The sequence below is a fragment of the Lepidochelys olivacea genome, assembly GCF_965140295.1.
Source record: "Lepidochelys olivacea isolate rLepOli2 genome assembly, chromosome: 5".
NCBI lineage: Eukaryota > Metazoa > Chordata > Testudines > Cheloniidae > Lepidochelys > Lepidochelys olivacea.
In genome coordinates this window covers 102,241,149-102,255,024 of record NC_140415.1, presented here as the reverse complement: position 1 = coordinate 102,255,024, position 13,876 = coordinate 102,241,149, and the positions used below count along the sequence as shown (strand labels likewise).

The 13,876-nt window shown below is 40.8% G+C and overlaps 1 protein-coding gene across 3 annotated transcripts in view; it reads right to left on the bottom strand.

The window, feature by feature from the left end:
* The window catches only part of SMARCA2 (SWI/SNF related BAF chromatin remodeling complex subunit ATPase 2), a 182,897-nt gene that overhangs the window by 64,397 nt on the left and 104,624 nt on the right, over positions 1–13,876 (bottom strand). For all 3 annotated transcript variants that reach the window (XM_084628534.1, XM_084628533.1, XM_084628535.1), the window contains exons 25-27: positions 12,943–13,106; positions 8,208–8,435; positions 753–830 (exon numbers count right to left, since the gene is read on the bottom strand). In XM_084628534.1, the coding sequence (XP_084484660.1) occupies positions 753–830; positions 8,208–8,435; positions 12,943–13,106 (470 nt within the window). The remainder of the gene's footprint in view (positions 1–752; positions 831–8,207; positions 8,436–12,942; positions 13,107–13,876) is intronic.

Below are 13,876 nucleotides of genomic sequence, written 5' to 3'. Positions count from 1 at the left end.
GGCCCACCTTGATTATCACTACAAAAGGCTCCCCCCATCTACTGCTCTCCTGCTGGTAATAGCTCACCTTAAGTGATCACTCTCGTTACAGTGTGTATGTTAATACCCATTGTTTCATGTTCTCTATGTATATACATCTCCTCACTGTATTTTCCACAGTATGCATCCAATGAAGTGAGCTGTAGCTCACGAAAGCTTATGCTCAAATAAATTTGTTAGTCTCTAAGGTGCCACAAGTCCTCCTTTTCTTTTTGCGGATACAGACTAACACGGCTGCTACTCTGATAGAAGAAAAGAGCACCACCATAAGCTTCTAACATACCATTGGTTAAACTATATTTCCCCATGGCAGAAACCCAGTAGAGCACAACATGAGTAGAGCCATTTAAAAATGTATAGTATCAAAAAATCAGAGCCAGAAATAGTGACCAGCTGATAGGCACTGAATTCTTCCAAGGCAACTCTGAATCCTCTTTCCCCTATAGTGTGTGAGTTAGCATGCAGTGGACACTCTTTCACCTTACCACTCTTCAGGACTTACCCCTTTTTAGTCATCCAGTGAAGCTGCTCCCTTTTCAATGGAGATTACGTTCCCTTTCAAATGGGGAGCAAAATAAGCAAATGCTCCTCCCCCTCCCACAATACCATTCTATAGTTTGAATCCCAAAAGAGTAGCAGCTCTAGCCACATAAAATGTTAACAGGAAAGGACTACGGAAGAAGTTGTACTACTTATTGTCAGAGTGCCCTTACCATGAAGAGATCAAATTCCTCTTCACGCCGTGCAATCATCTGATTCAGAGTCTCGTCATCAGGAACTTCATCTTCTTCCTAGTGACAGAGAGAAAAAGATTTATGGACTTGAAAAGCAGTGGCTGCTCTGATGCATCCGTTCTCACCAGGTCAGGGCTGCCGTGACCTTCCTTCTCCCTGAGGATGACACATGAAAAACACTCAAATCAAAACTAAAACTGAAAGCCTCTAGCTGATAGGCCACTCTGAGGAAACAGAGGTTTGACTTCATCAAAGATGCAGGTGGGACTTATTACCATCTTCATAAGTGTAGTATGAAGAAATGAGCAATTGTGCAGTCAGGAAATTTTGGTTTGTGGTTTTCCTGGATCACAAGCACAGCTCGTCGTCAGCTCATTTTTTCAGTTAATGTATACATTTCCCTTTTGCTAATGTACAATATTCTCTTCATGGACTCCCCAGAGATGCCACTTCTCTCCCATGCTATCTTTGCTGCCTTAGCAAGGCTGAAGGAGGAGAATCCTAACATAACAGTACTGCTAATCACAGAAAGGAACTGGACGAGCTTTGTTTCTTTAACCCAATGCCCCATCACAAGCTCTAACTTTAAGTTTTGCCTTCTGCTACTTGACAAAGATGTTCCTTTATAGAAACGTACAGAAAAACCTCAAACACTGTTCACTGGCAAAATAAATCTAGAATCTAGTATTCCATTCAAAATGGTCTGCTTCTGTACAGTAGAATGTACATGTTTCAGCATGATCAGGCTCTACAGTGCTCAGTTTTCTCTCTAAATATATTTATTGTTGTGAAAGGTGTTGGTGTTCTAAGTCCACTTACTGGCTGACAAGTCTCCACATCAGAACTGGCAACTTTAACAGCAGTCTCAGAGGAGAGGCCACAGACTGAACAGGCCTGGAGCCCAAACTACCCTCTTACAGATGAGGATGGGGCCTCAGAGTTAAGCCGGAAGAACGTTCGCAGAGCACTGCAACGGAAGCTTGAACTGCCCTGCCCAAGCTATACCTGTTCTCCAGAGAAAGGACGTCATTCTCAAGAGCTGTCAACATGGTAGCTTTCAAAAGTGGTATGTTTAAAAATATAAAACTATGTTTACACCTTTATGCACTTTCATGGCTGAGCTAGTAACAACTGCATAGTTCCTTCAACAGGAAGCAGGTGCAATTTCCTTCACAGACCTTGGAAATGCCAGTGTTTAATCCAATGGCATTGCTATAAAAAATCTGTGCATTTAGCAACAACGCTTCCAGTCACAGTTTCCATCTGCAACATCCAGAACAAGGACACTAGCACAGATATACACACTTGTACTGAATGTTAGTTTCGCCTACAATGTCACAGATTGGAAAACGAAGCTAGGAAATACTGTTTGATTCCAACCCGTGATCTTAAACAGCTTTAAGATATTTCCTGCAGCTCCCATTGGCTGGGAACTGCAAACTGTGGCCACTGGGAGCTGTGGGGGGGGGGGGCCATGCCTGCATACAGTCAACGTAAACAAAATATCTCACGGCCCACCAGCGGATTACCCTGATGGGCCGTGTGCCGAAGGTTGCCGACCTGTTCTAGGCACAAAACCTAAAAGCACCACTGCCCATGGAAATTGCCTCCCTAAGCAAGGAAGTATTAACAGGCAATAAAAAGCATCCCTTCTGCCATTATATATCCACATCTCTCAAATTTATGTTCTTTAAATCAACAGTAAAGTGAGCCATGCACTATAGTGAATAGGGCCACAGAAGTAAAGGGTCAAATAAAATACAAAATAGCTATGGTGGTAAATTTAGGGATACCATTAATAGACAATTACCACACACACCGAGCACAGTGCTTCTGCTGCAACTTAGAAAGGATCCCACATATAGATGCTAAGTGTGCTTAGCACTGGGAATATGAATTAGGTCACTCAAATACATTAAGAAATTGCTCGGTATTTGCATTTTATTAAGTCTGCAAATCCATATCTGCAAGACAAAATGGTTCTGGTGTTAACTATCATCTATATGCAAGACTCCCCCCCACCGGTAGTCTCTGTTGAAATAGGAAAATGTCTTTTTTTCATTAAATGTTTCTAGGTAGTTCTAATGGGAGATATGGTGACCAATACAGTGCATGTTGCCCAGTAGCTTCCATTCTCACCTCAGTTGCAGTCACTCATAACTTTCCAAAACTTTAATCTTTTGGTCTGAAGTTCTCCATGCTTATTCTCTGCATAAAGGGAACTGTTAGTGGAAAGTCTGAGCAATTTGGGTGGCGGAGGAAGGGGGAGAAAAGAGATGTTTGAGAGTTGGAAAAAAAAATAAAAATCACAAAACGCAAAACAAAAAACCCAACCATACACACAAACAAACCCCTACGTTTAGAGAAATATAAAGTTGCATAGTTAAGCACTCAAACTCAGAATCTACCAAAGACAAACCTTAACTCTGCTTCCACATGTATATGTTACAATAGTTTTGAATTCTACAATGACATACTATTTCTCAAAGTTTTGTTTAATTTTATTGTAGTTCCTCCCGCCATGTCCACAGATATACAGAACCACAAGATGGTCCAGGTATATTCTGCGATGACCGAAAAAGAATCCATGAAAGTGATTTATATGAGAAATATACAGTAAATGGTACTTATCCAACATATGCTACATTTTGCTGGAAGTTTTCCAAGGATAAGATGTTCAATGCCCTGTTTCTAGGAATTCTCAGACTACATCTCATCCCAGTCCTGCCAACACTTAGGCATGTGTGTAATTTTATGCATGGGAGGAGTGCCATTGAGTTTAATATATTTCAGACCGTGAAAGTTGTTGTATGAATATATTTAGTAAATTTTGAGAAACAGTATGTAATCATATAATTCAAGTCCATACTTAAATGAATATGCACAAGTGGCAGACTTTAAGTTGCGTACATAAACTTCAGCATTTCCTGACTTTTGAGTGTTTAATGATACAACCTTATGGTCACTTGGTATATTTTTATGGTAGCATTTTGGGAATGATCCTTGTTAAAATTTGATTAAATACAGTTAAGATCAATATTTTAAAAGATGATTACACACTGACTGAGAAATGCAGGAAGTTTAATGCTTGCTGTGACATAAGTCAATTCATTATGCCACGGTATTGACTTTGGGGGGCGGTCTGAGATTTGTACTCACAAGGAAACATTCAGTACCAGATTAAAAGGAGAAAAAGCTAAAGTTGATGTCCTACCCAAATGTTATTTTCTAAATCAGTGGTTTTCAATCTTTTTTCATTTGTAGACCCCCTAAAGAAATTTCAGCTGGAGGTGCAGACCCTTTGGAAATTCAGCCTGTGGTCCACAGACCCCTACCATAGAAGTCTTAGACTGAAAACTGACCTGACAGAATTTAAGTATAAATGTTGCACGTGCTTAGCACAGCATTTGACACAGCATGAGAAAGGGCACTAAGCTGTGAGCATCTATGGTAATGACAACACTCCTGGGTTTTGACCTGTAGGTGGGGGTATTCACATACTTTTGATTGACTAGAAAAATGGAATGTCTTTTCTGGGATCTGAAACTTTATTTTCATACGTCACCTTTCACAGACACCTTCGAGATAGCCTGCAGACCCCCAGGGGTCCGCTGACCACAGGTTGAAAACCACTGTTCTAAGCACTTGCACAACGACTTCTGTTAAGTATTGGACTGTAGTTTGGGCTCTTATTAAAACATCCATTCCCTGTACATTTTCCAGATATTACAGTAACAGTGTGGCAGGACGGCATCCACAGAGCATGCCTTCTCGTAGCACAGCATAGCCCTGCAGGCATGCCAACCTCAGTGTCCTCTTGCTTTTCCCAAATAACTTGTTTGCAGCCAAAAGCGTTTAAACTAGTATTTCCCTTCCTAGGGTTCCATTCACTGAGACTTTATAAATATACAGTTTCCTTTGGCCCCTGGGGCCCAAACCCTCCTCCCCCATTAAGATATTCCACAGCCCTCCCTTCTGGGGCTGTACAATGTTTCAAGCCAGCTTCCCCAGCCCACAGTACCCAGGTTCCAGCTCTGCTTCCTGGAGCTTCTCTTCTCTCTCCCCCAGAGTCAACTAGCAGCTGGGTTTTTAGCATATCCAGGAGGTAGCTCCCTGATCACCACCTAGCCACCATTCACCAGCTTGTCTGTTGATCCCTTAAACACCTATTCCCATGTCAGGGAACAGGATGGACTAGACCTGACCCCCATATTCTTTAAAGGGGCCAGACTATATTTTGTTACATCAGATTATCATTTTCCTTCTTAATTATGTTAATACAAGGAAAGACAATTTACTGTTTTGCCCCCCACTTCATCTTCTTTTTTAATTGTGAATTGATCTGAACTATTCATTCAAGTATTTTTCTCATTATGATAACATACATATCTACATTATGGACTCTGGTAACTACTTCTCAGTCAGTTCTTTTTCTAAGGCTTCCATGAAGCTAGACTGCCATACTGACACATTTTACAGTGTGTATGCACGCTAACTGCATTTGTCTAAGATTTCTGTTTATGTGCCAGACGCCTAACCCTGAGGGACTGGCAGCTGGTGTGTACCTCATTCTTTTAGTACTAATGCCTAACAGCTGGTCAAAGTGATTATTAATAAAATCAGAATCCAGAAGAACTTCTTTACAGAAAGGGAATCATAATTTAGAACAAAATAAAACAGAAGAACATGCGGAGGTAAGTTTGCAAAAAAGAGTCCACGAGGCAGATGCTCAGCTGGTTTAAATTGTCATAGCTCTATTGAAGCTAACGAAATTATGACAGTTTACACCAGCTGAGGATATGCCCACATATGTATCACATGTTTGGCTACAGTGGAGCACATTAGGGTTAAGTCTGTATGGGCAACTGCTATAGCAGTTATTTAACTGAACATGACTGTTTTCCAGCCTCCTTCCTCCTATGGGTGCAGTCTTTAAAAGTTTATCCTGCAAGACAAACTCATTACATAAGTAACATCACAACATAATGATATTGTTCTGGGCCCAAACAATATTTTGTGAGATTACTAGGTTTGCCCATCCACCACAAAAATAATTTCAACTGAAACTGCAATTCAATTTTTATCCCTCTAATTTTTATTCATAGGCAGCAAGAAAAAGCCCAAGAAAGGGGAAGGTTGGATAATCTTACAAAATTCACTTGAGGGAAGTCTTTGGCATGAGTTGTCAATGAGCGATTTTAATAAAGATTTCAGGCTACCCAGTTATGTTCTAGAGATTCTAGATAACTCAACAAAATACTTTAGAAACACAGCTGCAATCTTCATATCTGTAACTACATTGTCAATAAACTAGATTATTTTAAAAAATCCATCAAAATTATATAACCTAGCCAAGCATAGTCTTGTGAATGAACTTCTCTACAGTTTCATCTCTCTTTTGGCTTTAGATCAATTGGTTCAAACTGTAAATTACATGCCAATAAATTGGAAAATGAATACAACCTCACAGCAAGACTGACTTTACTGACCTCACGATACTGTCTATAACCCAACATAAACAGAGCTCAAGAAGTTCCAGCCTCCGCGCTGTCAGACAGGATTTCCTACCACAGTACTTTACAAACCTCAATTTTACTATTAAGCTTAGCCGCTTTTTGCGTAATATTAAAAACAGTTGCAAATAACAGGTTAATAGTTGCTGTTGCGTGACATGTGAGAAGTTATCATAATGAGAAAATGTATGTATTGTGGGATGGTTAAAAAGCTAACACGTGCGTGTGTACACACACACACACAAAACTCCTACTGACTTTTGTCTCGAATTTCAGAATTAGTAAGGACTTTAGAATCAGACCCATTATGGACGGGAACCGGCACACTGGTGGATTACTAGTTACTAGAATCATTTTCTGTTAGTAAAAGGAAGTAAGTGTAGCAAAACCAGAAGATATATAGTATCTTCACACAATAACATATTAGGTAGATCATTTTTAAAACAAGTTATTAATTGTTGAATGTCATTTTCTTGTACTAGTTAGGGTCATCAGTCAAACGAAGCATATCCAGGAACCCTGAACGTTAGCTATGCAGCCAAACCCCAACTATAAGATTTCTATTGATTTCAATCTACTCTACTCATATTAGTTTTAGCTTCTTTGGTGGATGCTGTTGACTGGGTGACTACTATATTGTTACTTCACTGTGAGTTAAACCAAACTATACTCGCACTGTTGAGTTAAAATAGAAAACAAAGGATTATTAATCAAAACAGTGTCGTTGTGTGCAACCCCTTTCATATTGGTTATGTAATCAGTTTGTTGACAACCCCCACAAAAAACCTACTCCCACTTAATGACATACTAGCCTTGTCTAAGTGGTATATAATCAATGTACCATTGATAACAGTTTATTAAACAAAGTCTAATTATTCAAGAAGTAATTTCCCTGACCTTTGAGAAACCATGAGGCCTCCTGGAGAACCATACTTGCATGTTAATGAAAGCACAGACTACAGGAGATGCTCTTTACTCAAGTACAACCCAAACTCAGACGCTAGTAAGAATATTTAAAGGGACAGTCTAGGCTTTTAGAGCCCTACAGTCTCTGACCACGTAGGAGGTTGTTTTTGGTGGGGAAGAAGTCACCGCAGAATGGAATTATTTGAAAAAGTGTCACAGTTCTAGTATTTGTACAGAGTTCTGTTACTGTGTCCAGTGGTTACTAACCTACTTAAAGGGAAGGGTGGAATAAGGTTTCCTCCATTGTGTTGCCACAATTCAAAAGGGGGTGAGGTGAGGGCAGAGGCAACTTTCTTCTAATTTACTATTACACTTCTATCCATTAAAAGTAAAGTTTTGGAAGCTTTTTGCAGCAACCCATTGGTCCTTGTGGAGGCACTGCTGACAAGGAAATTTACAAAATGCTCTGGAATACAGAAGCTTCAATGTGACAAGGTATCACACTCTAGTGCCCTGCAGAAAGAAGAGCTATTCTGCTGGCTCACCCTGGAAACACATGAAGGTAGGGTTTGTTAATTCTGTTCAGGAACATAGGAGACAGAAGCAGCTATGGGCAGAGGCAGGGTCCTGGATTCAAGAACATGCAAAGCTGCCAGGTGTTCAGCACTTTTGAAAATCAGGCTATTTAGGCACATAACTATGGATTTAGGAGCCTCACCTTAGACACCTACATTTGAAAAGCGTAGCCTGTAGTTATAGGGTGTCTACTTCCCCAACTTCATGAAGGAGGGGAATTAATGTAAGTTACAACCTAATTCTGAATTGAGGTGCTCTGATAGCATTATAGGTACCCATGTGATAATATGACCACCCAAATGCAGTATTTGGAAGCCAAATTTGCAAACTGGGCCTGGTTTCTTTGAACATGTCTCATATTCTTATATTCTAGCCAATTTACTTTGAAAACAACCTCTTCTCTTTTTTGAGCACTTAAACAATATTCCAAGTACATTACCTCATTTTCTTCCTCATGTTCCAATATAGCCTGTAGGAAAGCTCTCCGTTCATGGCTTGAAGATTTTTGATCGAACATGCCGGCTTGAATAACTTTCTGATCCACATTCAGTTTATACTTGGCAGCAGCAAGTATCTTCTCCTCCACACTGTTTACAGTGCACAGCCTCAGGACTCGAACCTCATTCTGCTGACCAATTCGGTGAGCTCTGTCTTGTGCCTGCAAATCCTGTTTGAGAAAAATACACTGTGTTATGTACAGTGCCTCTGTCTGCTATGCAAACCAGCTGTCTGGAGAGAGAAAACTATTATCTTTAAAAATATCTATAAGAATAAAATACATTAGTAGAAATGGGTCTGAACCAAAATCCTGAACTGAACAACGCTTTACCTGCCCCAAATTTTGGGTGCAAAAATGAGGGCAGAAGGGTGAGAGAGTGAAATCCAGGCATGAATATTAGAGAGAATACTGTTGAGACAATAGTATGGGCACTGGTAAACAAACACAGTGATGACTAAAGTAGTGCAGTGGCTTAGGCCACCAGTCTTTTACCTTTGGAAATCTGGGTTCAAATTGTCTACATTTGGCCTCAAGTGACATGAATTTCATGTTTTTAGTTTTTAGTAGACATTTGTCAGCATCTCTAAAGTAGCCTTTTGATGGGCACTAGTCCCAGTCCCCGAGAGAACACAGCAGGTCAAGCGTAGAGGTTAATTTTATTTATTTAGAATTCTATTAAGATACTGCAATCCTATCAGCTTTCCAGAAGTCATAATCTTACTACAGCAGAGTCAGATACAAACAATACTAATGGAGGGCAGTTAATCTAAAAGTGCAAGCATTGTACTATCACAATGTCGTGTTATTTTACATGAAGTAGGCCTCTTAAAATAAGGATTAAAAGTTTTTTTAAAACCAGCCTGTTTCAATCCAGCTGTTCGGGATTGCAATCACAAAGCCCTGCCTAGACATTTTTTGCTCTGGGCACTTTAAAATTAATAGAATGTTTTGAATTAAAAGCATATTTGCAGCCAGCAGTGGACAAAAGTGAACATAAAGTCACAGTATGAACACATTCATGCAATTCATTTATAGACTGGGGATGTCAAAAAGAGGAAAGTGAAAGCTTCCATTCCTATAAGTGCTATGCCTGGCTCTAACAAATATTATTAGTATCTTTCTTTTAGCACATGCCTCATTAAAGTTAACATATTGCTTCCATCCCCAAGAGAAAAACAGAAATTGAATGCAATCACAATTTATCAGTTTGTTTACTTGGCATTCCAGCAAAATAATATTTACTGTTTGTGCATATTGCTACCTGGGTGCTGCACATACAGTGAACTGTACTATAAATGTCACACAACTAACCCAATGGAAATGTGAAACAAGAGAAAGGTACATTTTGCATTGCTTTCAGAAACCCCAAACCAACACACACAAGCTATGGATTGTTCCAAGTTCCTGTTCAGGATCTTGATGTCTCTGATCATCCTAATCTTTGTGCATTTGTGATAGTGCTGTTTTAAAGTTTTAAATAAAGAAGATCTTTTCAGCCTCTCTCAAGGAATCCCTCCACTTAGTTCAGCATGGGGCCCTTCACTAGCTAGCTGTACATATTATGAAAGTATAAATATAGGCTTGTGATTCCATTCACATATAGCCTCTACTTTTTAAAAATGTGTCACTAAGAGACAAGCACAGAACACACTTGCTTCTACTTGCTTTTTCGGCCACCCCGAGGTATTAATTTGAACATCCTCTATCTGTACTCACTACTACCATCTCTAGTTACTATGGCCACCTGTGACAGGATGTATAAACCCCACACTGATGAGGAAGGTGCCAGATAGGCACTGTGTGCAGAGCTAGTCCCACCGCTCTGGCCACATCAATCACGTATGGTAGGGAGGCGGACTTTAAAAAGGAGGAAACTGCAGTCAACTGGGAAGAGAGATCATCCTGAGCAGGAGACTTCAGGAGCAAATCCTGGAGCCAAGGGGGAACTCCCATCCAGGCGGAGATCTCCACCCCGACCCTACCCTGGGAGTTCACCGCACTCCCCGTAAGCCTGACAAAGTGAGCCTGATTCAGCAGCCCAGCCAGAATGACTTCTCAAAAACCGCTGTGCAGATGGCCTCTGAAGAAAGAAGGTACTGCTGGCCTTTCTTCCCCTTTGAGGGGCTCTGGGAAGAAGTTATTTTCAGGTGGGCTGGATATTTAACTTTCCTTTTGATCCCCTATAAGAAGGGACTGAAGAAGCTCCACAAAGGGAAGGGTCTCTCTTGCAAGAAATAAGGAACTGGGGCCTGTGTATAAGCCACCTGGAGTAAATAACTGGACATGACCAGGGTCTCCCGCCATCTGGCAGAAAAACATAAGAGGAATCTTTTACACCACCCTTATTATGAATCTGCAAAATTGCTGTGAAAGTATTGCAATTAGCCTCTTGAGAGAGGGAATGCCTTGTACCACTCTACTGCCACACTTCTAGCTGTTTAAAAGACCAGGATTCATGTGCTCCAAAGGCAGAAATTTACTAGCTCCCTGACTAAGAGAATGAGATAGCTACACTGTGGGAGTAGGAGACAGCATCCACAGAGCTCTGACATGGGGGGCTCCATGGCAGATGGAAAAAACCATAACACTTTACTGATTTAAAACAAATCATTATTTACAGGTAGTAGTTTGGTGACTGATTCTTTAACAAAGTGGCATTTGGAGGTACAGAGCCTATTTGTTTCACAATCAAATTTCCCAAATTAAAAGCAGGAAGCCTGCTAAACAACCAGTGGGGCCCCTGGATGATCGAGATACTAAAGGAGCACTTAAAGATGATAAAGTCATTGCAGAGAAACTAAATGAATTATCTGCTTCAGTCTTCATGGCCGAGGATGTTAGAGAGATTCCCAAACTTGAGACGTCCTTTGTAGGTGACAAATCTGAAGGAACTGTCACAGATTGAAGTGTCATTAAAGGAGGTTTTGGAATTAACTGATAAACTTAACAGTAACAAGTCACTGGACCAGATGGCATTCACCCAAGAGTTCTGAAAGAACTCAAATGTGAAATTGCGGAACTATTAACTATGGTTTGTAACCTGTCCTTTAAATCAGCTCCTCTACCCAATGACTGGAAGATAGCTAATGCAACACCAATATTTAAAAAGGGCTCTAGAGGTGATCCCAGCAATTACAGACCAGTAAGTCTAACGTCAGTACCAGGCAAATTAGTTGAAACAATAGTTAAGAATAAAATTGTCAGACACATAGAAGAACATAATTTGTTGGGCAAAAGTCAACATGGTTTCTGTAAAGGGAAATCATGTCTTACTAATCTATTAGAGTTCTTTGAAGGGGTCAACAAACATGTGGACAAGGGGGATCAAGTGGACACAGTGTACTTAGATTTCCAGAAAGCCTTTGACAAGGTCTCTCACCAAAGGCTCTTATGTAAATTAAGTTGCCATGGGATAAGAGGGAAGATCCTTTCATGGACTGAGAGCTGGTTAAAAGACAGGGAACAAAGGTTAGGAATAAATGGTAAATTTTCAGAATGGAGAGGGGTAACTAGTGGTGTTCCTCAAGGGTCAGTCCTAGGACTAATTCTATTCAATTTATTCATAAATGATCTGGAGAAAGGGGTAAACAGTGAGGTGGCAAAGTCTGCAGATGATACTAAATTGCTCAAGATGGTTAAGACCAAAGCAGACTGTGAAGAAGTTCAAAAAGATCTCACAAAACTAAGTGATTGGGCAACAAAACGGCAAATTTAAATTTAATGGCATTAGAAAAGGTTCAGAGAAGGGCAACTAAGATGATTAAGGGTTTGGAACGGGTCCCATATGAGGAGAGATTAAAGAGGCTAGGACTTTTCAGCTTGGAAAAGAGGAGACTAAGGGGGGGATATGATAGAGCAGTGGTCCCCAACCTTTCTGTGGGAATAGCATATACCTATTCCCAGAAAACTGTGGTGGGTGCCAGACACCCCGCAGCCAAAATGCCACCAAGAAGCAGCAGCGGCAAGAAGCGCCGCCGCCAAAATGCTGCTGAGAAATGGCAGTGCTTCTTGGCGGGCGGGCAGTTCTCCTGCGGCCACGGTTGGCAGTGGCCTTTTGGCAGCGCGGTGTCCTGCGGGCGCACACAACTGCCCCAGCAGGCGCCACTGTGCCCACTGGTACTGTGTTGGGGACCCCTGTGACAGAGGTATATAAAATCATGAGTGATGTGGAGAAAGTGAATAAGGAAAAGTTATTTATTTGTTCCCATAATATAAGAACTAGGGGCCACAAATTAAATTAATGGGCAGAAGGTTTAAATAAATAAAAGGAAGTTCTTCTTCACACAGCACACAGTCAACCTGTGGAACTCCTTGCCTGAGGGGTTGTGAAGGCTAGGACTATAACAGGATTTAAAAGAGAACTAGATAAATTCATGGAGGTTAAGTCCATTAATGGCTATTAGCTAGGATGGGTAAGGGATGGTGTCCCTATCCTCTGTTTGTCAGAAGGTGGAGCTGGATGGCAGGAGAGAGATCACTTGATCATTACCCGTTAGGTTCACTCCATCTGCGGCACCTGGCATTGGCCACTGTCGGCAGACAGGATACTGGGCTGGATGGACCTTCGGTCTGACACAGTATGGCCATTCTTATGTTCTTATGTAAAACAGGAAGCCTCAAAAGCATTTCCAATTCTCTTTGTACATTGCATCATTGATAAGTAAATAAAAATAACCTGGTGAGGATTCCAATCACTGTCAAAGATAATGACAGTGTCAGCAGCCTGAAGATTCAGGCCCAGGCCTCCCGCCCTTGTGCTCAACAAGAAGATAAAGTACTGTGACCCAGGCTCATTGAACTTCTTCAGCAGAGCAGCCCGATCCTCTGATTTTGTTGTACCTGAAAAGATATGCAAAGAAATCCCATGACACAGATCTTGTACAGAAGTAATCCGCAAAAGACATAAGCTGATGAGGAAGTCATCATTTGAGGGAGGCAAACCACTTCACTTGCCCTCAGCCATCCCACCTGCACTTCACATTGTGTAGACTCATTACTGCACATGTGCGCTTTGGCCAGCTGCGTAAGTGCTAGACTACTGGACAAAGGTTTCCACAAATAAGCAGTGAATCTAACTATACAATGTATTTCAAAAGGAAGCTTCAACCAATCAGCCAGCATTTCATGGCTATGATAAACATAAATATACATATACAAAATCATACATACTTATCTGTCCTCCCTCCACCACACTTTTTATACATTGCTCAGCTTAGGTTGTAAGCTCTTTGGGACACCTCTATGTTTTCTACAATGCCTAGTACAATGGAGCCCTGATTTTGATTGAGGCCCTCTGGACATTATTAGAATCTGAATATTATATAATCATATGAATGCATAAACATATTTATACTAACAATCTCACTGTTTGCCTCAAAACCAAACTAATACCTGAGGTTTACTAATGTTTAAATTTCAAGGTCTAAAGCAACAGTGCACAATGGGATGAAAATCAATCCATGACCAAAGGCCTATATGAAACCCCATGTGCCACTTAAGTGCTTAGCATGCATATACTAAGGTGAATTTCACCAAGCCAAAGTAAATCTTGTGACCACTTTGTATGTTCAATAAGCTTCACTCTTGGTTTTATGCCTGTACATCTCTCT